Below are 27,481 nucleotides of genomic sequence, written 5' to 3'. Positions count from 1 at the left end.
GACGTCATCATGTTTATTTCCATGACGCCATTTAGTTTAAACCTATTTACTTTAGCTCGATTGCATCGAAAGCCTTAGGCTTATATTAACGCTCTCGAGTCCGTTTCCTGGGCCTAGAACCAGGACTTGGTGTCTTTTGGGGAGATCTAAAGAACACTTCCACAGTAGGGATCGAGCCCGTGACCTCCCAGTTGCTAGGTGGACACCATATCTATTACACCACGGCGACCTTATAACGCCATTTAACATCTCTAGAAGATGTAAAACTTGAGTATTAGTACTATTAATTTAAAAAATGTTGTCATTAGCTACCGGTACTTTACAATAATCACATGCAAAGACAAAAAGCATCATATTAATTACCGTATTTTTCGGGTTATATGTCGCACCGGAATGTAAGACGCATCCCCGTTTTTTTTACATTATTTTATTTTTGTCCATACATAAGACGCTCCGGCGTAAACGACGCACATAAATCATCATTAAATATTCCCAAAAATGCAGTCACACGTTTATCCATTTAATATTTAATCCTCTTTCGTGTTTTATTTCAGATAGAAATTCATCTTAAAAACGATGCTGGCATTTGTTCTCTCACATGCTCATTGTATTGATATATTTTTTTCCATTAAATTTATTTGAACGTATTTATTTAAACAAAAACGTCATTCAGAACAATGTATTACCGGTAATATTTGACCCTATCCGCAAGCCGTTGCATTCGCACATTTGTATCGTTTTGTCAAAACATCGCAGTGTAAACACTGCTGATCATGTTTTCACAAATACCAAAATTCAATCAAGTCTTGACCAGATTTTCCTGTAAATCAGTACACAGAACATTTTCTGTTTCAATAATAAACTTCCTAAATGAGCGTAACGTCAAAGATACAGATGTTTCTGAATTTTGTTTGTCTAAATTTAAGGGCACAAAACTAATAGAATATTACAACATATGAAAACAATGCCTTGAACTTTTACATGGTATAAACAACGTATAAATAAATATTCATGTTAAAAGGCGGAAAACTACGCGGCACAAAGTACACATGTACAATGTGGCAGGCATACATACCGACCGACAGATTGATTCAAATATACCCTTGCAAACCAACCCACGCAAACTTACTTTGAGGAGTATATTGGTTTCAGAATATTAGTTATGCAGTTTCAAACTGCCACTCTTTGATATGATACAGGGTATGTTACTTTATATTGGGCACAAAGCATAGCTTGGCCAATCAAAACCTTTATCTGTGAGAAAACCATCTACACTTTATGGTGATGAGACAAACTATTATAAATTTAAAAAAAATCCCCTGACCTACCAACCAACTGACAGAGTGACTCCAATATACCAAGGGTTGTCATTAGTAATTGGTTGCAAATCGAATTCTTTGTTTCAAATCATTATGGAACCTGACCTTACTTTCTTTATCTCTCATACCAATCACTATTACTAGTATTACTATGAACAGCAATGGGTTGTTTCGCATACAAGCCTGCTAGACCCTAACCAAATTGCTAAGTTTTATATGATAATCGCTTGTTTCAAACGCTAATGACAATCTTGGATTGTGAGGGGTTAATAATTGTAAATTGACGTTCCCACCTGATATGCCATGTTGACCTACTGCTATTGGGAAGAGCCCAACAAGAGCTGTTGTCCAGGGGCATCATGACAACACCTTGGGGCTAACGAGGCTTGTGCTAGGGGGCGGCCGGTGGACATCTTCGCGAGATTGGAACCAGGTTGATATTGGGCCTAGGTTCCTATTCCTCTTAAAAATCATGTTCTACGCACTGGCACTGTTCATTAGCTCTGCGAGGTATTCCTGGAATGGAACCATGTTGATTGCCGCGTTGTCAAATAATTGAAGAGCTACAAAGGAATACATTTGAGCATAGAGGTGAGATTTAAGACCAACCTCATAGGAAGAGTGCTTTAAATACTTTACCCAACTTAACATATTGAAAAAACTGAAATTTGCAAAAATGTAAATGTTCATAAATAGTTTTATCTTTGCATTACAAATTAAATACTTGCACATATTTGAAAAAGGTAAAGTTTAATTTGAGGGTGGTACACAACATTTAAATTAAAATCAGAGGTAGATTTTCCCGTCCGTTTATCAAGTATATATGGTATAACATCATTATAAAGCATGTGAAAAGTTGTAATTAACCAGTCAATAAACAAATAATTCACCAAAGGTGTGTGTATCAATATAAGTATTAACAATTACTACACATTTCATTTAATCCAATTTATTAAGCACGATTCTAAAACAACCTAAGGTTTATGGAGACACTTTTGAGCCTGTTTTCTGGCTAGAAGGATTACTTTATGTCTTTGGAGGACTCCTTATAAGAATGCTCCAAGAGTGAGGATCCAAGCCTGACCTCCCAGTCGCTAGGAAGACAACATGTCTACTATGTCACTACAATATTACATTTGAAAGCCTTGTACAGGGATAGGCTATTGATGCTGAAGCAGCTATTTGTTCTTATTGGGTCTTATCCTGTGGCTTTCTTTCTTCCTTGATCATGATCAAATTTTGGGCACTCTTGTTGTAAGCAAGACAACTAGACCTTTAAACATTGAAGGAAAAAGTTTAGTATTTTTGTTAGTCACATTCATTGCTTTACAAGTATTTAAAAAAACTGTTTAATAATATATTCATTAAAAATGCAACAATGTTAAATATCAAAAAACAAAGTACATGTTTATGACATGATATTTTGTGGGTTTGTTGAATCAGAAATATTTGGTACATCCTAAATTACTGGATTAAATAATAATTAATATAGGTTTTAGACATAATGTTTGTTGATAATTTTATTTCATTTTTGAGCAGATCTACAAATATCCACAAATATTACAGATCAAGAATCAATAATGGCTGTACAGTATCAATTTAAATACTCCCAGGGGGGTGATCGTATCCAGAACCTAATTGCTTAGTATACACCACATTAAATACATAACTGCCGCCAATTATGCATTAGAAAAGACTCACCTGTTGAGATAAAGGGCCACATCGGATTTGGGGAACATGGTCCTCTAAGCTTGAACTGGCAACGGTATGACCCCTGGAAACAAAACAAGACATCTATTTCAAAACGTGTATTCCAAAACATGATACCAGTATATATCACCTTAACAAGAGCCTTCTCAAAGACAGCAAAAGCTTCACTACATGTATTCTCCAGCTTTGATAGAATAATGTATGTTTTCTGTCAGTCAACTTATATAAAATTACAACAAGGGCTGTTTGTAAAACATGCATGCCCCCATATGGGATGTCAGTTGTAGTGGCAGCCATTGTGTGAATACATTTTTTGTCACTGTGATCTTGACCTTTGACCTAGTGACCTGAAAATCAATAGGGGTCATTTGCCAGCCATGATCAATGTACCTATGAAGTTTCATGATCCTAGGCCTAATAATTCTTAAGTTATCATCAGGAAACCATTTTACTGTTTTGAGTCACTGTGACCTTGACCTTTGACCTAGTGACCTGAAAATTTATAGGGGTCATCTGCCAGTCATGATCAATATACCTATGAAGTTTCATGATCCTAGGCGTAAGAAGTCTTGAGTTATCATCCGGAAACCATTTTACTATTTCGAGTCACTGTCACCTTAACCTTTGACCTAGTGACCTGAAAATCAATAGGGGTCATCTGCCAGTCATGAGCAATTGTAACGGTCAGTGTTACAGAAGCTGTGATAACCCAGCGCAATAACCCCTCCAGAACCAGATACAAATAAACGTGAACAATAAATCAATTTATTTACAACATTAAAATAAACTATTTACAGTATGATATGACTATGAAAAGAAATAAACAACAAAGTATGAACGTTAATGGCCAGTTAACGTAGTCACACTGTAGATGGTAGATGTAGTGGTGGAGCACTATTGAGTGTCACAACCTGAACCTATGTCCAGCCGTCAAATAAGTTTTATAAAAATGACATTGAATAAAAAAATGTGGCTGTTTGTTCCTTCTATTCAAGGGATATTTTTGTCATATATAAGGGAAAAACAAAACAAACGTTTGGCTTAAAGGCTTATTTTCAGCCAAAAAACCAGACACAACCTAATAATGATTTATGTCAACTGTTACCTATGGTATTTACCCAGTTTGACCAATTTCAAACAAACAATTCCCAATGGATGCCTTTCCCCAAAAGGTCAGAAGAATTATTGAAAAACTGACGTTTATGCAGCCCGAAGAGGTTAATCACTGAAAACACTTCCCTCTTTTATGGATTTTTTTGCATAAGTGATGTTTCTTCTCAACAAAAAAGAAATTTAAGCATATCTGGGAAGAAACTTAACGAACATGCATTAAACACCATTTTCCAAGACCATGAATCAATAATACCCAATAAGCGAGTATTTGTTTGAGAAAGTTGGGATTGTCATTAACATTCACTTAGACGATGTTTGTCTTGTTGGCTAATAATGTTTACTAAAACGGCAATGGAAAGTAAACTAAAACTAGAGTTATATTAGTGACAAGTGAATATGCCTTACAGGTCATGTTGCTGTACTGTTGCTGTTGGGAAAGAGATGTTCAGAGAGCAATGAGACCACAGTTGCATCATGAACCTGCCCCCCACGGCTACGGCTGCTTTTTGGGCAAAGATTGGTACTAGTTTGACATTTGGCCTGGAATCCCAAACGGTCATGTTTAACGCAGTCAAACTGTTTATTAGTTTGGTGAGGTTTTCAAGGAAGGGTGCCTTGTTCATTGACATGTTGTCCAATGAAATTGTCACCAATGACATACAATTAGACAAAGGAACAAAACACAACAAAGCACTACAAAGTTTATCCATGTGAGCAGTACACTCAAATGCATATGCACAGTCGAGAAAATTACGCCTACTTGCAGAAATTCTGATTGCTTTTAAGCATAGAAAAGACCCAACTTTTCAGACAGTTTATACACCAATGAAATGAAGGACCACCAAAATAAAACTCTTTAAAGGCTGTGTTACATTTAAATGCAAAGGCAGACATGGTAAATTTGCCAATTATATCTTTATTTAAGGGCAATATTTGTGAGCTGCTACAGACAATCTGGCTGGTGACTATAAAACTTGTCATGATATGAGCCGTGTTATGGGAAAACTGGGCTTAATGCATGTGCTTAAAGTGTCATCCCAGATTAGCCTGTGGTGTCCACAAAAACATTTATATAAGGTCATCACAAAAGATAATGTTTGTTGGCAAAATATTAGCCTCATTCTGGGAAAAATGGGCTTAATGCATCTACATAAAGTGTCATCCCAGATTAGCCTGTGCAGTCAACACAGGCTAATCAGGGATGACATATTCTGCGTTTTTTGTATTTTTAGTTTAAAGGAAGGTTTTTCTTAGCAAATATCCAGTCTATGCAGAAGTGTCATCCCTGATTAGCCTGTGTGTCATGGACACATATCCATACATACCACCCATACACAGGAAGTGACCTCATGCGTTCAGGCCTGGCTTAAGTGAGAGAGTCTGTTGTTCACCTGGGCACCAATCTGTGATTGTACGGGGTCCTGTATGAAACAGCTAAAAGGTACAGGAATTTTATAATTTTTTAATTGACCTCTACACACATAAAAATGCATTTTAGTCATAGTAGTGTGGTCATTAAATTAACCTTTTCCTGGCCTTACTGAGTACATATACTTATGCCAGTAACAGACAATTGCCGTACTAGAATCAGAGAGAGAATGACCATAGAAATTATTTCATGACCATTAAATTATTAAATTAACAAGTTATGTGGCTGACTCAATCCAAAAGCACAATATGGCTTTTTTTTCCAAAATACTTAGAACAACATTTTCTAATCCTTATAAATATTACTGGAAAATGCTTAATCAGCTCAAAAAGTGTAATTGCTGTCTAGTCAAACAATAATTTGTAACCATTGTTACATAGAATATCCCCCAATGCCACAAGTCTATGTAGCAGAGGTTATAGAATTTCTAAGTTTTGTAATTTTTAGAGTATTATGATACAAAATGTACATGCACAACCTCGTATGAGATTAAACAATACCTGAAAGTTTGAATGCTTAACGTTGAATTTTAAGTGAACGCCCACAGACATATGAAAAGACAGACGTCTGTCCAAGACAGACAGACGTCTGTCCAAGGTGATTCCTATATACCCCAATTAGCCGGGGGAAATAATTAATACATATCTTCACTTCATATTCTCAATCCAGGGGCATATTTGTAAACTGAAAACCTGGACAGGTGATTAATTTCAATTTATGTAAAAATATATTAAATTTTGTTACCAAATAATAAATGAAATGCAGATTATTATTTTTTAAATGTTGACTGCATTTCAATAATTGTTTAATTTAAATAAAACATCAGTATTTTGTATAATTTATGCAAGGGGTTAATATACAAGTGAAAACAAACAAAAAAGTATGAAAATATGCCCTTACCCCCTATGGTTAAAACTGATATCAAATCAACTCTAATATGCATTTTATTAACTCAGTTTGAACAGTCAAAAACCGCAAAATTCCTGATTGGTAAGAAGAACTTTTCTCCAAAAAGGTCAGTAAAGCTGATGTAATGTGAACTAAATGTGCAACTCTAAACTCTTTAAAAACTGGGCTAAATGCATAAGTGTAAAGAGTTGTTCCAGATTTGCATGTACAGTCTGCACAAGCTAATCAGCCACGAAACTTTCAGCTTTTATGGAATTCTTTGTTTTAAGGTACATTCGGAAAGTGTGGTCACAAATTAGCTTGGGCAGACTTAACACGCTTTCGTGGGTAAAACAGTTTAGGCACATGCATTAAGCCCTGTTTTCACAGAGTGCAGCTGAAATACTTCCTGTTTTTGTTGCTGCTGCGACAGGGCCATAGACAGAGATTGTGTGAGTCTTGACGCCAAAGTCACCGCCCTGAACAGGGAATGTAGGCCAACACTGCTCCTCAGGCACAATATTAGAGAGCAACATATGGAGGTCAGTCACGTTAACAGACGAGTCACTCAGCGTCTGCTCTATCTGTGGATCAGATTGTTTCACCTCGAGCGACTCATCGGGACAGGAGTGGAACTCACCAAGGCTCAGCTATTGGAAGTGCTGATGTAGCCGCCTTGCGAGAAGATGTTCATAAGTGACGTGCTGAATTTCTTAAGCGAGTTTTAGTATATGTGCGAAATGATTCAACGATGTTCGTCTTGTTGGCTTATAATTTTATCTGAAAAGGAAATGGAACGTTAACCATAAAAAGTGTTTTTAGTGACAAATGAATAAGCCTTGAATATGAATACTGCTACACCTTTCTTAACATCTAAAATGTGTTTTTACCGCAAGTTATCACTCACAATAGCATTGTAATAATGAATAACATGCACACACTTATTAAATTGAAATGTTTGGGGCTTAAAACAGCAAGGAATACATGGAAAAGTACAGTATGTAGCAAGGTTTCATAATTATATATATATATTTTTTGAAACCGGCATAACTTCAGAAATTTAAATGTGAGACTATGCCACTTTAAATGTCACTGTGGCACAATACAACTGTTTCTTAACAAATACTTACAAATTTATAATTAGTGCTATAAATATTAATTCCACTTATGACAATGTTAAACTTAAACGTGTTGGAACCTATTAAATATAAATAATTTTTTTCAAGCAAATCTTTAATTGGGAACTTAAGACAGTAATTATGGGACAAATATGGAATAGACTTTTTGATATTAGGAATGGTGCTGAATTTTTGCCCCAACTTTTACAAAGTAAATAACACTGTAAGGTCTCACCTGAAGCTTAAGAAGCAGAGATGACCTTCAAGCCTCGCTGATAACGCTAAATGCTGAGTTTTCGTTCTAACTAACGTTGGGTTGAGAGTCGAAGAGCAAACTGGATGACACATCAAAACTGCTGTCATTTTTCAACGCCTTCTTTATCGTCGAATCAATGTGAGGCTGTTTGGTCTTGAAGTGGTTAGTAACACACTCTGATGGGTTCATCTTTAGCACCTTGTTGCAGATGGAATTCCCACCTGAGGCATGCCCAAGGGATGTACCATGCTTGACTCTTCACAACGAAGTTGGTACTGCCTTTCTTTGTAAGCAACTGCGTCAAAAATAAATGCATTCTCTTTGGACAGTTTGGACACCTGAGAGGACAAACCTGGACTGTCCCTTAAGTTTAGACCATCCAGGAGTATCCCCGGTGGAAAGCTTACACTTCTGACTTAAACTCTTCAAACATTCCCGTGATTTTTTTCTGTTCCTTCCTGCAGGTCTGTTTGTCCCAAAAAGAATGGAATGAGTTATCCAGCTTTGTATTTTTTCGTAATATTCAATTTAATGTCAAACAGCGAGAGCTGACTGTTAGTGTTACCATAACTGCTGCAATAACTTCTTATGTCTGTAACACTTCTACCACCTCCGGCACTTGAGTCTATCAAACCAATCAGGGCTCAAGTGCAGACTCAACACGGACATTGCGCTTGTTGAGAAGAATGTGCAAACACTCTATGTGCTCAGAAATTGCTATGGGATGGAATTGTTAAACAATGCTGACTCTTTGATGCCGGAGGTCAAATGGGAGGAGCTAGGGGTCAGGGGAGGGGTCGTGCTGGACTGGGGCTCCAGCGGGCCCGACTTGTGTCGTTGCCGTACCAACTCTATATCAAGGCTGGTGCTCTTCTGAAAACATGGGTAATATGAACTAGTAAAACAGGTTTATATTACAATCTATAACAAAATATGCCTCTTGATAGGATGTGAAGGATTTCAGCGGCAAAACTTCAGACTCATGAGTTTTGAATCTGGAATTTCACTGGATCCTTGTCCGAAATAGCATGACATTTGATTCAGTCAAACCATTTGGTACTCAAACATCTAAATTGTTGGTCAATACTATATTAACCTGTCAATTCATAATTTATATTTTTAACTTGCAGATTGATGATGTAATTTTAAAAACCAATATGCATCTCATTAATATTATAAGGTGTTTTCCCAGATTAGCAAGTCCACATAATCAGGGAGGACAATGTCCCACTAGACTGGATTTTTATAAAGAGGAGATTTCCTTTCAAAGAAAGATAACTTTAAAGAGGAAAGTTTTGTCCCTGATTATCCTGAGCGGACTGCACAGGCTAATCTGGGACAACAATTTAAGCACATGTGTTTAGCCCTATTTTCTCAGAGCGCAGCTTATTAAGCTTTTAAGCCACTTCTTTCCTGCATAACAATAAAAATATCAGGGAACATCAACTTGTTAAAACTCTAATATGTTTAAATGGTACTCGTTCTATTAAGAACTTTTCTTTTATAATGCCCTCACTGATGTTTTACTGTACATTTATGTTTCAATAAATTGGAGGCAAAAAGTTAACATTAATGTCTTCTCAAAGTTAAAAAAACACAAACAAAATTTTACCATGCCAGATCCTTGATTGTTAAAATCTGATTAAATTCACAAAAGAAAAACATTCAAAAGTAAATTAATATGTAACAAAAGTTGAAGACAAAATAAGACCGCAACTAAAGAGAAACAACTCACTGCTGATGCAAATCTTCAGTTACTTCCTTTGTTATTGTAGGCTAAATAAATAACAAGAGTTCCGCGGTCGGAGATGACCGCATTGAAGCCGGATTTTTGATTTAAATGACAGGAAAGTACCTTTCGTGTTTTTGTCAATGCAATACTTAAATTACTGAAATATTGTTCAAAGGTCAAAATGAAATGTATAAATATTTTAGAGCCCTTTCACATTTGAAGTTGCCGCAACTGTGAACCTCAATTGAATGTCCTTGAAATTACCAGTGGTAAGCATACCAAAGTTAAATCATGAAAAAAATATTCACATTTAAGGTCACTGTCAATTGAAAGACTTTAAAATGACCAGTTGTTCTCTTGACCAGTGGTCATCTGTTAGTCATGGCAAAGTCCATGTCCAAGCATACGAAAGTTAAAACAACTTTTAATTTTTAACATTCAAGGTCACAGTGACCTTGACCTTCAATGACCTTAAAATGACCAATTGTCATCTACTAGTGCTGGCCAACCTTCATGTCCAGTTTGAAGACTGTAAGTCCAAGCATAAGAAAGTTATACCATGAAATAAGAATTTTAACATTTTTACATTCAAGGTCACGGTGACCTTGACCTTAAAATGACCAGTGGTCATCTACTAGTTCTGGCCAACCTTCATATCAAGTTTGAAGACTCTAGGTCTAAGCATACCAAAGTATTAACAACTTTAACATATTTACATCCAAGGTCACAGTGACCTCGACCTTCAAATGAATGACCTTGAAATGACCAGTGGTCATCTAAGTGTGCTTGCAAACCTTTACGTCAAGTTTGAGATTCTAGGTCCAAGCATACCAAAGTTACAACAATTTTAACATTTTAACATTTAAGTTCACAGTGACCTTGACCTTCAAATGAATGACATTGAAATGAATGACCTTGAAATGACCAGTGGTCATCTAAGTGTGCTTGCAAACCTTTACGTCAAGTTTGAGATTCTAGGTCCAAGCATACCAAAGTTATAACATGAAATAAGAACTTTAACATTTTTACATTCAAGGTCGCAGTGACCTTGACCTTCAAATGAATGACCTTGAAATGTCCAGTGGTTACTTACTAGTTCTGGCCAACCTTCATGTCAAGTTTCAAGACTCTAGGTCCAAGCATACCAAAGTTATAACAACTTTAACATTTTTACATTCAAGGTCACAGTGACCTTGACCTTCAAATGAATGACCTTGAAATGTCCAGTGGTTACTTACTAGTTCTGGCCAACCTTCATGTCAAGTTTCAAGACTCTAGGTCCAAGCATACCAAAGTTATAACAACTTTAACATTTTTATATTGAAGGTCACAGTGACCTTCACCTTCAAATGAATGACCTTGAAATGACCAGTGGTCATCTGTTAATCCTGGCCAACCTTCATGTCAAGTTTGAAGACTCTAGGTCCAAGCATACCAAAGTTATACCATGAAATAAGAACTTTAACATTTTTACATTCAAGGTCACAGTGACCTTGACCTTCAAATGAATGACCTTGAAATGTCCAGTGGTTACTTACTAGTTCTGGCCAACCTTCATGTCAAGTTTCAAGACTCTAGGTCCAAGCATACCAAAGTTATAACAACTTTAACATTTTTATATTGAAGGTCACAGTGACCTTCACCTTCAAATGAATGACCTTGAAATGACCAGTGGTCATCTGTTAATCCTGGCCAACCTTCATGTCAAGTTTGAAGACTCTAGGTCCAAGCATACCAAAGTTATACCATGAAATAAGAACTTTAACATTTTTACATTCAAGGTCACAGTGACCTTGACCTTCAAATGAATGACCTTGAAATGACCAGTGGTTACTAACTAGTTATGGCCAACCTTCATGTCAAGTTTCAAGAATCTAGGTCCAAGCATACCAAAGTTATAACAACTTTAACATTTTTTATATTGAAGGTCACAGTGACCTTGACCTTCAAATGAATGACCTTGAAATGACCAGTGGTCATCTGTTAATCCTGGCCAACCTTCATGTCAAGTTTGAAGACTCTAGGTCCAAGCATACCAAAGTTATACCATGAAATAAGAACTTTAACATTTTCGAGCACGCCGCCACCCCGCCCGCCCGCCCGCCCGCCCGACAACATCAATCTATAAGCCGAGATTTTTTCGAAAAAAATCCGGCTAAAAGCAACTTAAGGAAACAACTCACTGCTGGTGCAAATCTTCAGTTTTCTTCCTTTTTATTGTCCGTTAAATTAATTAAACAGCAATTAAAGGGGAACAACTCACTGCAGGTGCAGATCTTCAGTTCTCTCCCTTGTTAGTGTCGGCTAGAATGCAAACCCCAGACATGGAACGGCCACATACCCCGACATCACTGGACTTTGATACGGTCGAGCCTTTCACCAGACAGTTGTATTCTTTGCTGAGCAGTAGCTGTAACATGGAGCAAACCAATATGGAATATGGAAGCCCAGTTAGTCTTTTGAACTAGAACGTTAGTAATACACCAGCAATATTTTTTCCCAATTGTTTAAAGTACCTGAACCACACCAATTGGGAATAATAAGCCTGCTAATACCTGACAATTGGACAATTTGCAGTGTGAAATAATCTTCAAATTGGGAATTATGGGTCTTTTTGATTTCATGGAACTTAATTTCACAAATCCATCAACATATTCTTTTACATGTGTTTTTAGTGAAATGTTCAATTTCGGTGCTCATTTTATTAGTCCAATAGCATATAAGAAGGTGCCTTTTACGTGTTCTTTAAAAAGAAGAAAACACATGACTGTTCACATACACCTGGGAGTAAAATTCTAAGTAAAAGGCCACTTAACATGAACAACTACCAGCTAACACAACTAGTTTGCCCGTACTGTGAAGATGCCCAAAACTCCACATTTTCACAGTAACTAATACCATGGCACCGGTTTTTCCAAGTAATTTGCAAACATTAATTTGGTTTCATATGTTCAGTTGAGGAAAAATAAATGTTTCAGTTTAAAAATAACCAAAATCCCACAAACACAAATCAAATCACAGGGCTTGTTTTGTGTCATCCTTGTGAAGGGGCTGTGGCCCCCTCAGTATGTGAAAAAATGAGGCGCAAACTTTTCAAAATTGTGAACAAATGAGTCACAAACTGTTCAAAATTGTCAAAAAATGAGTCGCAAACTTTTCAAAATTATGAACAAATGAGTCATGAATTGTTCAAAATTGTCAAAAAATGAGTCGCAAACTTTTTACAATTGTGAAAATTTGAGTCACAAACTTTTTTAAATTGTGAACATTTGAGTCGTCAAATTATCAAATTTGTGGTAAAAAACAGCCATTACGTAAGAAAGAAAAAAAGCTCTAAATGTTCATGTCCCTTCCAGACAAAAAAACGTGCTGACTGACACAAAAAATTGGGTCCCCATCAATCAGATATATGTTGACATAACATTTTGGAGTTTTCAAAAAAATTACTTTTTTCTGGACACGTAAATTTATGGATTTCTGATTTTGGTGTTATGTGTTTGAATTGAATTAATGCATCAGTAAACCCACAAATTCAACGACAATTAATGTCCCACAAATAATAACGATTTTACAGTTTATAAAGTGTTTGCAATGCTTTATTTAATTTTATTTCTACTATACATCAATAGCTTCTCTACATACGTTTTTATTGTATTCTTGCATTTTTTTTCTTTCTTTATTTAAATAAATTAAGATTTCACAATCTAATAAGACTATGTTTACTAGCTTGACTACCCATTTACAGTAAGTAATAAATATCTCATACATTCCTAAGATAAGTATCGTTCAACAATTGATTTTAATTTGCATGTACATGTACATCATTGTCTCATATTTGTTCTCATCAGAATTTATAAATACCCCTCTACAACAGATTTGAAGCAGACTTAACTTAAGCCCTGTTCTGGCAAAACTGGGCTTAATGCATGTGTAAAGTGTTGTCCCAAATTAGCCCGTGCAGTCCTCACAGGCTAACCTGGGACGACGCTTTCCATCAAGACTTGATTTTTGTTTAGAAAAAATCCCTTTAAACGAAAATTTCCTAAAAGCTGAGCTATCATACTTGGATTAGTCTGTGTGCACACTGCATAGGCTTACCTGTGGATTGCACTTACAATGCCCCGTTTTCCAAAAATGATGCTCACATTATATCACCTTGTAAAACTCTGTAAAAGATTGTAGACTGTCTTCCTAGATTAGCATGTGCAGCCACACAGGCTTATCATGGAATTTCATTTAAATTAAAAAATCCATAAAGGGAAATGTGTTGTCCCTGATTTGCCAATATGGAATATGCAAACTGCACAGGCTAATCTGGGACAACACTTTACACACATGCATTAAGTCCTGTTTTCCCATGCAACCTTACATTGTTGCCATTGCATGCATGAAAACTAACTCTAAAGCTTTTATTACACTGTTCTTGGAATGAGGCCGGGGTCTTTCTTATTGAGAACAAATACATTCCATGGAATCATATTTATAAGCTTAATTAAATATCTCACAACTTTATAAAATCTCAAGGCCTAATGAGGATGACAGAAATTCTCGGAGTGTTGTGTAACTGAGGTTCCTGTATGATAAGTTGGAAAGCATCGAGCTGAAGAAGAGTTTGAGTTATTGATCCTCAAGTAAAACAAGTCCTGCTGTAAACATGATATACACAATAAAAGACGCCATTTTATGTTTTGTTAAATCATATCATTCTTGTCAATTTCATCTTTAACATTCTTAATACACAGGTTACACTGTAAACCATTATTATTTGAGGGACATTATTTTGGTTGATTTTAAGGGTTCACTGATCCACAAAGTTATCACACACAGAAAAATAACTGACACAAATTCATCATTTATTTTTCTGAACTGAGAAATCCACAAAATAAACTAATGTGTCGGTAAGTCTTTTTGACCACGAAATTTCGGATGAATATATATATGAGTTTAAACTATACAAACAAGTAAAGAGGATATTTTATCTTAAGTAAATTCATACTTTTCTTTTCCACCTCATCTTTTTTGCATTTTTAATACATAGGGAATACATTTTTGCAGGTCTTTTCCTGGCGTATTTATAGGTATGTGAAACGGACCCAAACACAAAGCGTTTTTCTTTCTTTAACAAGGGCTGTTTGTAAAACATGCATGCCCCAAATATGGGCTGTCAGTTGTGGTGGCAGCCATGGTGTTGATACGTTTTTTGTCACTGGGACCTTGACCTAGTGACCTGAAAATCAAAAGGGATCATCTGCCAGTCATGATCAAGGTATCTATGAAGTTTGATGATCCTAGGCCTAGGAGTATTCTTGAGACATCATTCGGAAACAATTTTACTGTGTCGAGTCACCGTGACCTAAACCTTTGACCTAGTGACCTGAAAATCAGTAGGGGTCATCTGCGAGTCATGATCAATGTGCCTATGAAGTTTCATGATCCTAGGAGTAAGCAGTCTTTGAGTTATCATCCGGAAACCATTTAACTGTGTCCGAGTCACCGTGACCTTGACCTTTAACCTAGTGATCTGAAAGTCAATAGGGGTCATCTGTGAGTCATGATCAATGTACCTATGAAGTTTCATGATCCTAGGTATAAGCGTTCTTGAGTTATCATCCGGAAACCATTTTACTGTTTCGTGTCACCGTGACCTTGACCTTTGACCTAGTGGCCTAAAAATAAATAGGGGTCATCTGCAAGTCATGATCTATGTACCTATGAAGTTTCCTGATCCTAGGCGTTAGTGATCTTGAGTTATCATCCAGAAACCATTTTACTGTTTAGGGTCACTGTGACCTTGACCTTTGACCTAGTGACCTGAAAATCAATAGGGGTCATCTGAGAGTCATGAACAATGTACCTATACAGTTTCATGATCCTAGGTCTAAGCGTTCTTGAGTAATCATCCAGAAACCATTTTACTATTTCGGGTCACTGTGACCTTGACCTTTGACCTCAAAATCAGTATGGGTCTTCTGCGAGTCATGATCAATGTACCTATGAAGTTTCAGGATCCTAGGCGTAAGCATTCTTGAGTTATCATCCGGAAACCATTTTTCTATTTCGGGTCACCGTGACCTTGACCTTTGACCTAGTGACCTCAAAATTAATAGGGGTCATCTGCGAGTCATGATTTCATGATCCTAGGCCTAAGCATTCTTGAGTTATCATCCGGAAACCATCTGGTGGACGGACATACAGACATACGGACGGACGGACTGACATGAGCAAAACAATATACCCCCTCTTCTTAGAAGGGGGGCATAAAAAAGAATTAGGCATTCGATCTCCAAGTGTGGATTAAAAGCGTTCATTGGTGACACCACATGTCTGCACATGTGTAGATACAGTTATTAAGACAAGGGCTGTTTGTAAAACATGCATGCCCCCCATATGGGCTGTCAGTTGTAGTGGCAGCCATTGTGTGAATATGTATTTTGTCACTGTGACCTTGACCTTTGACCTAGTGACCTGCAAATCTGTCGTGGTCATCTGCCAGTCATGATCAATATACCTCTAAAGTTTCATGATCCTAGGCCTAATTATTCTTGAGATAACATCAGGAAACCATTTTACTGTTTCGAGTCACTGTGACCTTGACCTTTGACCTAGTGACCAGAAAATTTATAGGAGTCATCTGCCTGTCATGATCAATGTACCTATGAAATTTCATGATCCTAGGCGTAAGCATTCTTAAGTTATCATCCAGAAACCATTTTACTATTTCAAGTCACTGTGACCTTGACCTTTGACCTAGTGACCTGAAAATCAATAGGGTTCATCTGCCAGTCATGATCAATATCCCTTGAAGTTTCATGATCCTAGGCGTAAGCATTCTTGAGTAATCATCTGGAAATCATTTGACTATTTCGAGTCACTCTGACCTTGACCTTTGACCTAGTGACCTGAAAATCAATAGGGGTCATCTGCCAGTCATGATCAATATACCTATGAAATTTCATGATCCTATGCATAAGCATTCTTTAGTAATCATCTGGAAATCATTTGACTATTTCGAGTCACTGTGACCTTGACCTTTGACCTAGTGACCTGAAAATCAATAGGGGTCATCTGCCAGTCATGATCAATATACCTATGAAATTTCATGATCCTAGTCCTAATTATTCTTGAGTTAACATCAGGAAACCATTTTACTGTTTCGAGTCACTGTGACCTTGACCTTTCACCTAGTGACCTGAAAATTTAAAGGAGTCATCTGCCAGTCATGATCAATGTTCCTATGAAGTTTCATAATCTTAGGTGTAAGCATGCTTGAGTGATCATCCAGAAACCATTTTACTATTTCGAGTCACTGTGAACTTGACCTTTGACCAAGTGATCTGAAAATCAATAGGGGTCATCTGTGAGTCATAATCATTGTTCCTATGAAGTTCCATGATCTTAGGCATACGCATTCTTGAGTTATCATCCGGAAATCATTTTACCATTTTGAGTCACTGTGACCTTGACCTTTGACCTAGTGACCTGAACATCAATAGGGGTCATCTGTCAGTCATTATCAATATACCTATGAAGTTTCATGATCCTAGGCCTTAGCGTTCTTTAGTTATCATCAGGACACTATCCGGTGGACGGACAGAAGGACCGACAGGCCGACATGCGCAAAACAATATACCCCCTCTTCTTCAAAAGGGGGGCATAATAAGTGCCTTATGATTAATATGTCTCAATTATATTTCAATAAGATCTAAAAAAAAGTATATTACTAGCATAATAAGATTTTATTCTTTTAATTTTAAGTAATAGAAATAGTTATATTAAATTTGTTTTTCTGTAATCAATGGACTTTTCGCACGAAAAAAATAAAAATCCCAAAATTGCATTTTTACCCAAATTGGCCATGAAAAGACCTGATAATTAAAACATCTTTGTTACCTTCTGTGTATTCAGGTCATCCTTGTCCACCACATCCTCAGCATCCTTGTCCTGACTCAGCAGCGACTGGAGCAGCAAAATAGCTTGATGTTTTTCTTGTATGTATATTTAGGATTCACACAAATTTATATAAATGTAATGAAAGTCAATAACAAATGCTCAACAGCATAAAATATGGCAAATTAATAAATCTCACATCAAGTGTTACCTTTCTGTAAACATTGCGTACAATATCAATATATTCTCCTCCAAAGATTACTTAAACAATTTCATATTTTATAAAAAAAGTATTCATCCATATACATTTCTTACATGGCATCACAGTGTTTATAGAAATGAAAATCTAAAAATAGCCTCAGTTGCTATGTACATGTGCATCTATGTACAAATATTAAATTTTGAGTTGAAATGCTTTGGGTTTTTTTCATGCGAAGTTTACAAGAATTACATTTTAGGACCATAATTACACAAATGTTATGACAACAATAACATAATATGCATTAGATCTAATGTTCCAACAAAACCCCTCACATTGATAATAACTCTGTTTGTATGCTAAACAACACATTGTAATTAAAATACTAATCACTAATTACAACAACTAATACATACATGTACGCACTATTCCACTCTGAACACCAGGATGTTGTCGTCCCACTGTCCCACAATGATGGATGATGTGGTGCTGCTGTAGCAGACTGACCGTGGGTTCCACACTCCATCCTCCTTAGTAGCCAGCGTAGCCAGCTTACTCTCTCCCTTCCAGCTCACCTGTTGTACAGTGTGGGGCCAGTATCCACAGACCAGCACCTGGCCTGCAGGGGTCACATGTAGACCACGTGGATACACTAGTGCTGGGTCTGTGTATGTAGCCAGGAGTGTGCCATCCCTGGCCAGGGTGAGAAGCTTGTCCTGCCCATAGCTGATGATGTACAGCCTGTCTCCTGTGGGACTCACAGCACACTTGTATACTGCAAAACAGAGTAACATCAAGATATTGAATTACTGTAAATGTTAAATAATCTTATTACACATACTGCAGTGATATTGTTTTACGCATATGTTGCTATAAAGAGGCCTTTACACATCTAAAATATATGCATACATTTCAATGATTCAATAGTTAAGCGTGACAATAAACTTCAGTAGCAGAGCTATTGTGATAACCTTTGAAATGTTGAAATGCGACTAGTGAGTTAGATATGAATTGAAGCAAAACAATTACACAAATGGAAACAATTACACAAACTGAAACAATTGCACAGTTCTATCAACAGGTAAACATATTGTACATGTACAATCATTTAACAACCACAAAATTAAGACAGGGTCAGAAAGTGTTTCTTTCCCACGAACTCAGTTTCTATTTATAGACATGCCATGTAGTGACAGTCAAAATACTTCATTACTCATATTTATAAATCAATATTTCTGAATCTTGTTTTGGCTACATTGTACTGTAGCATTCAAAGGGCACATATGAATTATAGAACAATTTTTGTATAATACATCAGCAGGTTTTCTGCTATTACATCTGAATTTTATTTTATTATCATCTCACAAAGTATGTAACTATAATTTATATTATTATTTTTTCAAAATAACAAGATAAAGGCCTAATGGGTCAATATTTGTTGATTAAAAAAATAAATCCCAACTCGGTTCATTTAGTCAATAAAAATTCCCAAATTTGTCATTGTATGGATTTAAAATAACACAATTTGACTAGACTCCTTTGTCCACAATGGCTAGACAAATCCCTGTACATAATACACATGTTATCAGGATGGATTCACCATGATTCTTACCTGTCCAATCAGCTGATCTATCTTGGTAGAGTCTGCAGATCAGTTTGCCATTCAGTGAGTATTTGTACAGTTCTTGACGAGAGGTGACAAAAAGGTCTCCTTGGTGATGGGTAATACATGTACATTCATGTTGTAACTGAAACTTCCTGCCAGAAACAAGCTTTCCCTGGTTGACAGTGATAAACTGGACCTCATGTATGTTACTAGTATTCACAGCCACTGCAACCTCACTGGGTGTGATCAAACAAATGTCCAATGGCCAAGCATTCACATCCCAGTGACTCACCACCTGGTATTGCTGGTTCAGCAGCTTGACATGCTGATTATTCCAGTCTACAACCAGTACCTGCCCGTCGGGAAGAACACATATGCCATTGATATAACATACATTTTTATCACTTGGTATTCTCACATTATGCTTAGTAATACTCTGGACATTAAACACCTTGCCTGACTTTCCTAGCAGAGTTAATGCCTGCTGTATTATATGCTTACATTTTATGCTGGCTATAAGGCAGAGCTCCTTATTATCTCCAATTTTCTGAACAAATTCATGGAAATGTGACAAGTCATTGTGAAGACTGGTGCATTTATGAATAGAACTTGTAATTGACCCTTTTATGCTTATAACTTCATCTCTCATCTCGTTTAGTTCCTTCACAGTAATATTATCAAATTCATTCAAGATAAAAAGAACACTCCTACACATCTCTTCTTTTAAATATTGCTCATGTCCGCCCGATGTACTCACATAACTATTACCACACACATCTATATCATCTATATTAAAATTTAAATTGCCATGCATTTGTTCTATCATGACTGCCCCATGTTCCTTATATGTTCTTAGCAATGCCTGAACACTGAGCTCCTGACTGATCTGAAGGCTTTTGATTTCTCCCAGAACAGTTTCCAGCTCCACTGACAGTCCCTGTAGGTCTGTGGGCTGCATGTCAGTCAGCTCATTAATTGGAGTCACTTTACTGCACTGGCTGAAATAAACAATCGATACATGTACATACCAAGGAATAGTCAGTGATATTATGCTTTAAACAAATCTACACATTTAAACAAGGGCTGTTTGTAAAACATGCATGCCCCCCATATGGGCTGTCCATTGTAGTGGCAGCCATTGTGTGAGCACGATTTTTGTCACTGTGACCTTAACCTTTGACCTAGTGACCTGAAAATCGATAGGGGTCATCTGCGAGTCACGATCAATGTACCTATGAAGTGTCATGATCCTAGGCAAAAGCGTTCTTGAGTTATCATCCGAAAATCATTTTACTATTTCGGGTCACCGTGACCTTGACCTTTGACCTTGTGACCTCAAAATCAATAGGGGTCATCTGAGAGTCATGATCAATCTACCTGAGAAGTTTCATGATACTAGGCAAAAGCGTTCTTGAATTATCATCCGAAAACCATTTTACTATTTCAGGTCACCGTGACCTTGACCTTTGACCTAGTGACCTCAAAAACAATAGGGGTCATCTGCAAGTCATGATCAATCTACCTATGAAGTTTCATGATCCTAGGCGTATGCGTTCTTGAGTTATCATCCGGAAACCATTTTACTATTTCGGGTCACCGTGACCTTGACCTTTGACCTAGTGACCTCAAAATTGATAGTAGTCATCTGCGAGTCATGATCAATCTACCAATGAAGTTTCATGATCCTAAGCGTATGCGTTCTTGAGTTATCATCCGGAAACCATTTTACTATTTCGGGTCACCGTGACCTTGACCTTTGACCTAGTGACATCAAAATTGATAGGGGTCATCTGCGAGTCATGATCAATCTACCCATGAAGTTTCATGATCCTAGGCATATGCATTCTTGAGTTATCATCCGGAAACCATTTTACTATTTCGGGTCACTGTGACCTTGAACTTTGACCTAGTGACCTCAAAATCAATAGGGGTCATTTGCGAGTCATGATCAATCTACCCATGAAGTTTCATGATCCTAAGCGTATGCGTTCTTGAGTTATCATCCGAAAACCATTTTACTATTTCTGGTCACTGTGACCTTGACCTTTGACCTAGTGACCTCAAAATCAATAGGGATCATCTGCGAGTCATGATCAATCTACCTATGAAGTTTCATGATCCTAGGCGTATGCGTTCTCGAGTTATCATACGACAACCACCTGGTGGACGGACCGACCGACCTACCGACCGACCGACCAACATGAGCAAAGCAATATACCCCCTCCTCTTCGAAGGGGGGCATAATAACAAGAACTATGGAAATGGAAACTAAATGAAAGCATGATATTTTGAGGCTTAATATGGAGGGAGAGCTTATACTTGCACATGCCTGTCTGTCCTTCCAACAGTGCAACTTTTATGTCACACGTTACTCAACAAGTATTCCAGACACTTTACAAATACAACTAAAAATGGCACGGCAGAGGCCGACGGGTATCCCAACGCGGCACGTATTGCCATAAAAGAAGTTCAGTATCAATTAGAAGTGAATCGGTGTAGAAATGAAAAAGTTAATGTAAAATAACCTAAACAAGTGCTGTCAGAGGACAGCGCGCTCGACTATTCGAGTGCTTGACACTATAACGTAAGCCATCATGGGATAATTGTTCAAATAATTCAATAAGATCAAAGTAATATATTCCGCAATGTATTGAACATTTGTAAAGACATAAAACAAAGTAATAAGATTTTATTTCAAATTTGATAGTAATAGCTTGGGTGGAAAGTTTGGACGGTCCTTCAAAAATAAAGTAAACAAGGCAATTGTCAAGCAATCTAGTCCCCTACTGGCTCCACCATTGTCAGAAATTCCACCATTTTCAGAATGTTATTTCATTTGGTTGCCATAGCAACCACAATTTTTGACTTAGGAACAAAATGAAATGACATGCATAATGTCTATATTTCCATCTATCCATGTTGCAAGTTTCATGAAAAAATATTAAGAACTTTTAAAGTTTTTGCAGGATTCAGAAAAGCGTGACAGACTCACAGACAGACGCACAGACAGACTCACAGCCAGACACACAGAGCGCAAACAATAAGTCCCCTCCGGTGAAACCAGTAGGGGACAATAAATATTTGTATTTTAGAGGGGGTATAATGTGGGTTGTGGTAATTTATTAGATGATCTTTCGTAATTAAAGAATTTTGGGGGGGGGTTGGGGGTGGGGGGCAGGGATTCTGGGTTGGGGCGTGGGGTATTATTTGGGTGGAATCCATTGTGGTATTCAGGTAAGTGTTGTTTTGTCAAAGTATTAATACAAGTTTATCATAAATAAAGAAGTTAAGGCAATTTAACTAAAATTTACTCTTGACCTTGAGAGTCATGGTCATTCAAAGGTCAAGGTCAAATTGAACTTGGCAGGTACAGTACCCTCATGATAGTAAGAAAATATTTGAAGTTTGAATGCAATAGCTTTGATACTTTATAAGTCAAGTGGATCTAAACACAAAATTTAACAAAATATTCAGTTACTAAGACAAAAAGGGCCATAATTCTTACAAAATGCTTGATACAGTTGTCTGCTCTTGTTTATAGGTTGGGGTCATGTTGGTAAAGAAGTTTGCAAAATGTGAAAGCAATATGTCAAGGGACATTGAAAATATTTGAGGCGGTACGTAAACTTTAACATAGATTTATCAAAAATATGCATATTCAAAGTAAAAAAAGGGCCATAATTCTTACAAAATGCTTGATACAGTTGTCTGCTCTTGTTTATAGTTTGGGGTGATGAAACATGAAACAAGAGATGTGTTTTTCAGAAACACAATGCCCCCTATTGCATCGCGTTGAAGCCATAAATTTGACATTTGACCTTCGAGGATGACCTTGACCTTTACCACTCAAAATGTGTAGCTCCATGAGATACACATGCATGCCAAATATCAACTTGCTATCTTCAATATTAAAAAAGTTATGACCAAACTTTAACGAAGGTTAAAGTTTAAGGTAAGAAAAATAAATGATATTTGACCTTTGACCTTGAAAGATGACCTTGACTTTTCACCACTCAAAATGTGCAGCTTTGTGAGATACACATGCATGCCAAATATGAAGTTGCTATTTTCAATAATGCGCAAGAAATCAAACTTTAACCAAGATTAAAGTTTTGGGACACACACATACAATGAATGAATGAATGAATGATGAATGAATGAATGAATGAATGAAGACAGACAGACAGACAGACAGACAGACAGACAGACAGACAGACAGACAGACAGACAGACAGACAGACAGACAGACAGACAGACAGACAGACAGACAGACAGACAGACAGACAGACAGACAGACAGACAGACAGACAGACAGACAGACAGACAGACAGACAGACAGACAGACAGAAAAGTGTGACAGACTGACGGACTCACAGCTAGACTCACGGACACACAGAGCGCAAACCATAAGTCCCCACCGGTAATACCGGTAAGGGACAAAAACAAATAACACCTAGAGTAAGGGGAATTTTGACCCCAGCGTCAATCTTCACGCTATTTTTTTTGGCAAAATAGACCTTCGGGCTAATCAGATGGAATTTTGAATAGCCCGAAGACATGTTTGATAGCCCGAAGAGGTCAATATAAATTTTATGACTTTTTTGGCCAGGAACACCAAAATAGTTATTAACAATCAGAAAATCTACTTCCATTAGTAAAAACAGATGCATGTGATTACAGTAATAAAGGATATTCTGTTTCCTGTTGAAATGCATTTTATACAAAATGCACCAGATGATTATGCTGTTTATTTTAACTTTATTATTACACATGTTCTCATTCAATGATTCCATTAATCAGTTTGACCGGTGTTTGGTTTTATTTAAAGCAAATTGATTATTATTGTATTATTGCTAGGACAATCGCCGGTAAATTTCCGAATTGTCGGCATGTGGCTTCAGAACAAAAAGGCCACCGTTTGTGTTAATTGCCCAATCTACCAAATGACAATGTCTGCTTCTTCAATTTACTCCCGATGTTTTGATAAGCATGTGTCAACCGTGAAAAGTATTGTATATTCGTAAGCAGATAATAAGTAGCAAAGTAGGTCACGTAGCAGAAAGAGATTACAGAATAAACGAAAGTTCTACAATTATTAATAATTAGTTGAAAAAAACGTCTCCTAATACGCAAGAATAATTGAGTAAAACATATGGAAATCTATCTGTATTAAGGATCAATTTGTTTGTAAACCAATGCGTACAATATCCCTAACAGACTCTTTTATTTTTATTGAAAAATTACTTCGTTCATTTTTCATGAGTTATAAATACATTTTCGAAAAACACTTCTAAAATTAAATACGCTTCTAGATTAGTCATTATTTTAAAACAGTACGAAGTGACCGACGCGTTAACATCCCGAAACTTGATCTACGCATGGTCAGTTTGAATAATCTCATCTCGATTGGGCATCATCATTACTTTAAATAGCAATTTAGCCGGATGTTTACACAACAGTTAAAAAAAAATGGCGGCCGCATGTGTTCATGCAATTCTTTAAAAGTATAACGTCATTTTAGGCATTTAAATAGCGAATTTAATCGTGCCTCTTAAAAACGGGTATAAATCAGGTTATTGATATAACGCTCAAATATTTAATCGACCTGTCGGGCTATTTTATAAGCATTTAGGATCGACCAACTGGCCTAAGAATCGACTTGGGCTTCGGGCTTGTAGGCTTATTCGAAGACTGCCCCAGCGTCAAGATTTGATCAAACTATGTAGAGGACCACATAATGATGTTAAACACCAAACATTAAACCCCAGACCCTTGTGGTTTCTTAGAATACAATTTTTAAGGTTATTTACTACATCAGTCTAATTAAATCATTTGACACATAGGCTTGGTTAGTTTTGACCCCAGACACATGATTTGAGCAAACTTTGAAGAGGACTACCATACTTTGTTACACACAAAATATCAGTTTTAGAGAAGTTTTTTTGTTGAGATAAACAATAAAGGTGTTTATACATCTGATCACTTGGGGTGGCAAGTTTTGACCCCATCAACATGATTTGAAACAAACTGAGCAGAGAACCACTTTAAGTATTACATGCAAAATAACTAACAATCTAGGACCCTGTGGTTTCTTAGATGATTTGGTCAACATGTATATACTCACTGACAGATCAACTGATCAGAACAACCTCACAAAATGCTCACAACTCTTGCATACCTGACTAAAAAAGTACATGATATTGGCTTACATGTTTCAGATATCTACTTTTCACAAAGTATTAATAACGTCCAGAAGAATCATTAGACCATTTAATTAACATAGGTTCAGTTGTTCATGAAATTGTGTGCAAACACGAACAATTTCATATAATATTGTCTCACTTATTGTTAACCAAATGGCAAAAAGCTCAATGAAATTTAATCAAAGCAGATTTATTTTTTTTATCTGTGTGCATGTCCCTTTATGGTATATTGTAACTGTTTGATAATAGGTTAACATGTCAACCCTTAAAAAAGGTTTCAACTGTTTTGTCAATTCTGATCATTATTTTCTGAGGTCTAACCTAGAAACTAGTTACTAGTCAAACAGACAAAAGGATGGGCAGACGAGCATTGAGTATGACAGATATAATTAGCAGAGAATCTTGATTTACACACAAGTTAAATCAATTCCATCGAAACACGAAATCAAACTTTATATTGATTATCAATAAAGTGATACATTAAGCTCCCACCCGGTTGGAGAACATAAAATATATACATTGATAAAAAGGTTGCCGTGGTGTAATGGATATGGTGTCTGCCTAGCGACTGGGAGGTCACGGGTTCGATCCCCACCGTGAGAGCGTTCTTTAGATCTCCCCCAAAGACACCAAGTACTGGTTCTAGGCCCAGGAAACGGACTCGAGAGCGTTTATATAAGCCTTAGGCTTTCGATGCAATCGAGCTAAAATAAATAGGTTTAAACTAAAAAGGTTTATTGTTTAATATATGAAGTGGCCTGAAAGCCAAGTCTGTGGACTGGTCATTAAGTAACTGTATGTAAATTTGTTCTATCTGCAAAAATGTCATAAATCAAAGTCGATATTAGTTGACTGATTTTGTTCATTTATAGTTAAGGATAAGATTAGAATGGGACAATGATTTAAGTTTTCTTGAATTAAGTTATTGAAGATTTGAATTACATCTGTATAGTTATTATTAAATTGATTTAAAAATGGCATTATAATTATAATAAACATCTTTTTCAAACAGTAAGTAAATTAAAAGTTGACCAACAAATAACACGCATGTAATCATTAGGAAATAAAAATAAAGAAACTGCTAACAATAATCTCAATGACTAACTATGGACGCTGGTAATTTCATCATACAATTCCAATATTTATAATACTGATAAACTACATAATTATTCATTATCAGGTACCTGTGATTAAGCTCAACACATCTGGAGCAGCACAGCTCACTATGGCCATTGCACAATGCTGTTATTGTTTCATTATTGTGTATGTTGCATGTTATGAGATAATTCTCCATTTTCTTAGAACGTGGCCACTTCATAATTTTATACTTTCCATAAGGAGATTTTTTATTAAACCACCTACCATGCTTTCTATGAGAGTGAATACATGGTTTGCAGTAATACTTGCGACATTTTTTACAGTAAAATTCTGCATCTATTTCTACAGACCGTTTTTTCTCGCAGATTGTACAACAATAATATTTAACCAAATCAAAATTTCTAGAAAATGCAGATGTCGCCATTTTGATGATTCACTTTCAACAAACAAGATTATACAATCTAAAATCAATTGAAATATTTATGTCTAAGTATTTGTTTACAATAAATATCTCAGAAAACACACACAATTATTATTTAACACAGGCAAGTAATATGAAATTTTGAACTGAACTGAACAGCAACCAAGTTTGCTGTCAAATGGCGCTTGTATGATAGGAGCAAACAGTGTAACTATGTATACTGTCACCTGACTATTGGGTAATGAGTGTCTTGATTACTTTAAACTGCACAAAGAAGCTGTGTAGATAAAAACTTTATCCCAAAGTGTTTAACACACCACATTTTTAATTGCTCTAATAAATGCCATGTTATGAACATAGAATTATAATGACAATAAAGTAGGTTCTTACATAAACCAATTTTAGTATTATATATCTGATCATTTTCCTCAAACAGTATTTAAAACTGACAGTTAATATAATGATGTACATATATGGAAGGGAATATCGGCCAGTACATGCA

At 36.4% G+C, this 27,481-nt stretch overlaps 1 protein-coding gene across 2 annotated transcripts in view; it reads right to left on the bottom strand.

Annotated features, from left to right (window-relative positions):
• Window positions 1–26,780, bottom strand: part of LOC127864317 (uncharacterized) — a 158,145-nt gene extending 131,365 nt beyond the window's left edge. Inside the window, exons 1-6 of one of the 2 annotated variants that reach the window (XM_052403975.1) lie at window positions 26,645–26,780; window positions 19,264–20,255; window positions 18,068–18,426; window positions 17,456–17,521; window positions 11,749–11,975; window positions 8,118–8,706 (exon numbers count right to left, since the gene is read on the bottom strand). In XM_052403975.1, the coding sequence (XP_052259935.1) occupies window positions 18,077–18,426; window positions 19,264–20,255; window positions 26,645–26,778 (1,476 nt within the window). In that variant the 5' untranslated portion in view covers window positions 26,779–26,780 and the 3' untranslated portion in view covers window positions 8,118–8,706; window positions 11,749–11,975; window positions 17,456–17,521; window positions 18,068–18,076. Of the gene's footprint in view, window positions 8,707–11,748; window positions 11,976–17,455; window positions 17,522–18,067; window positions 18,427–19,263; window positions 20,256–26,644 lie in introns of those variants that run through there. The other variant, XM_052403974.1, reaches the window with a different exon arrangement.
• Window positions 26,781–27,481: the final 701 nt, after the last annotated feature.

Source organism: Dreissena polymorpha, chromosome 1 (genome assembly GCF_020536995.1).
Source record: "Dreissena polymorpha isolate Duluth1 chromosome 1, UMN_Dpol_1.0, whole genome shotgun sequence".
In the NCBI taxonomy this organism is placed as follows: domain Eukaryota; kingdom Metazoa; phylum Mollusca; class Bivalvia; order Myida; family Dreissenidae; genus Dreissena; species Dreissena polymorpha.
This window is presented reverse-complemented; position numbering and strand designations above follow the sequence as displayed.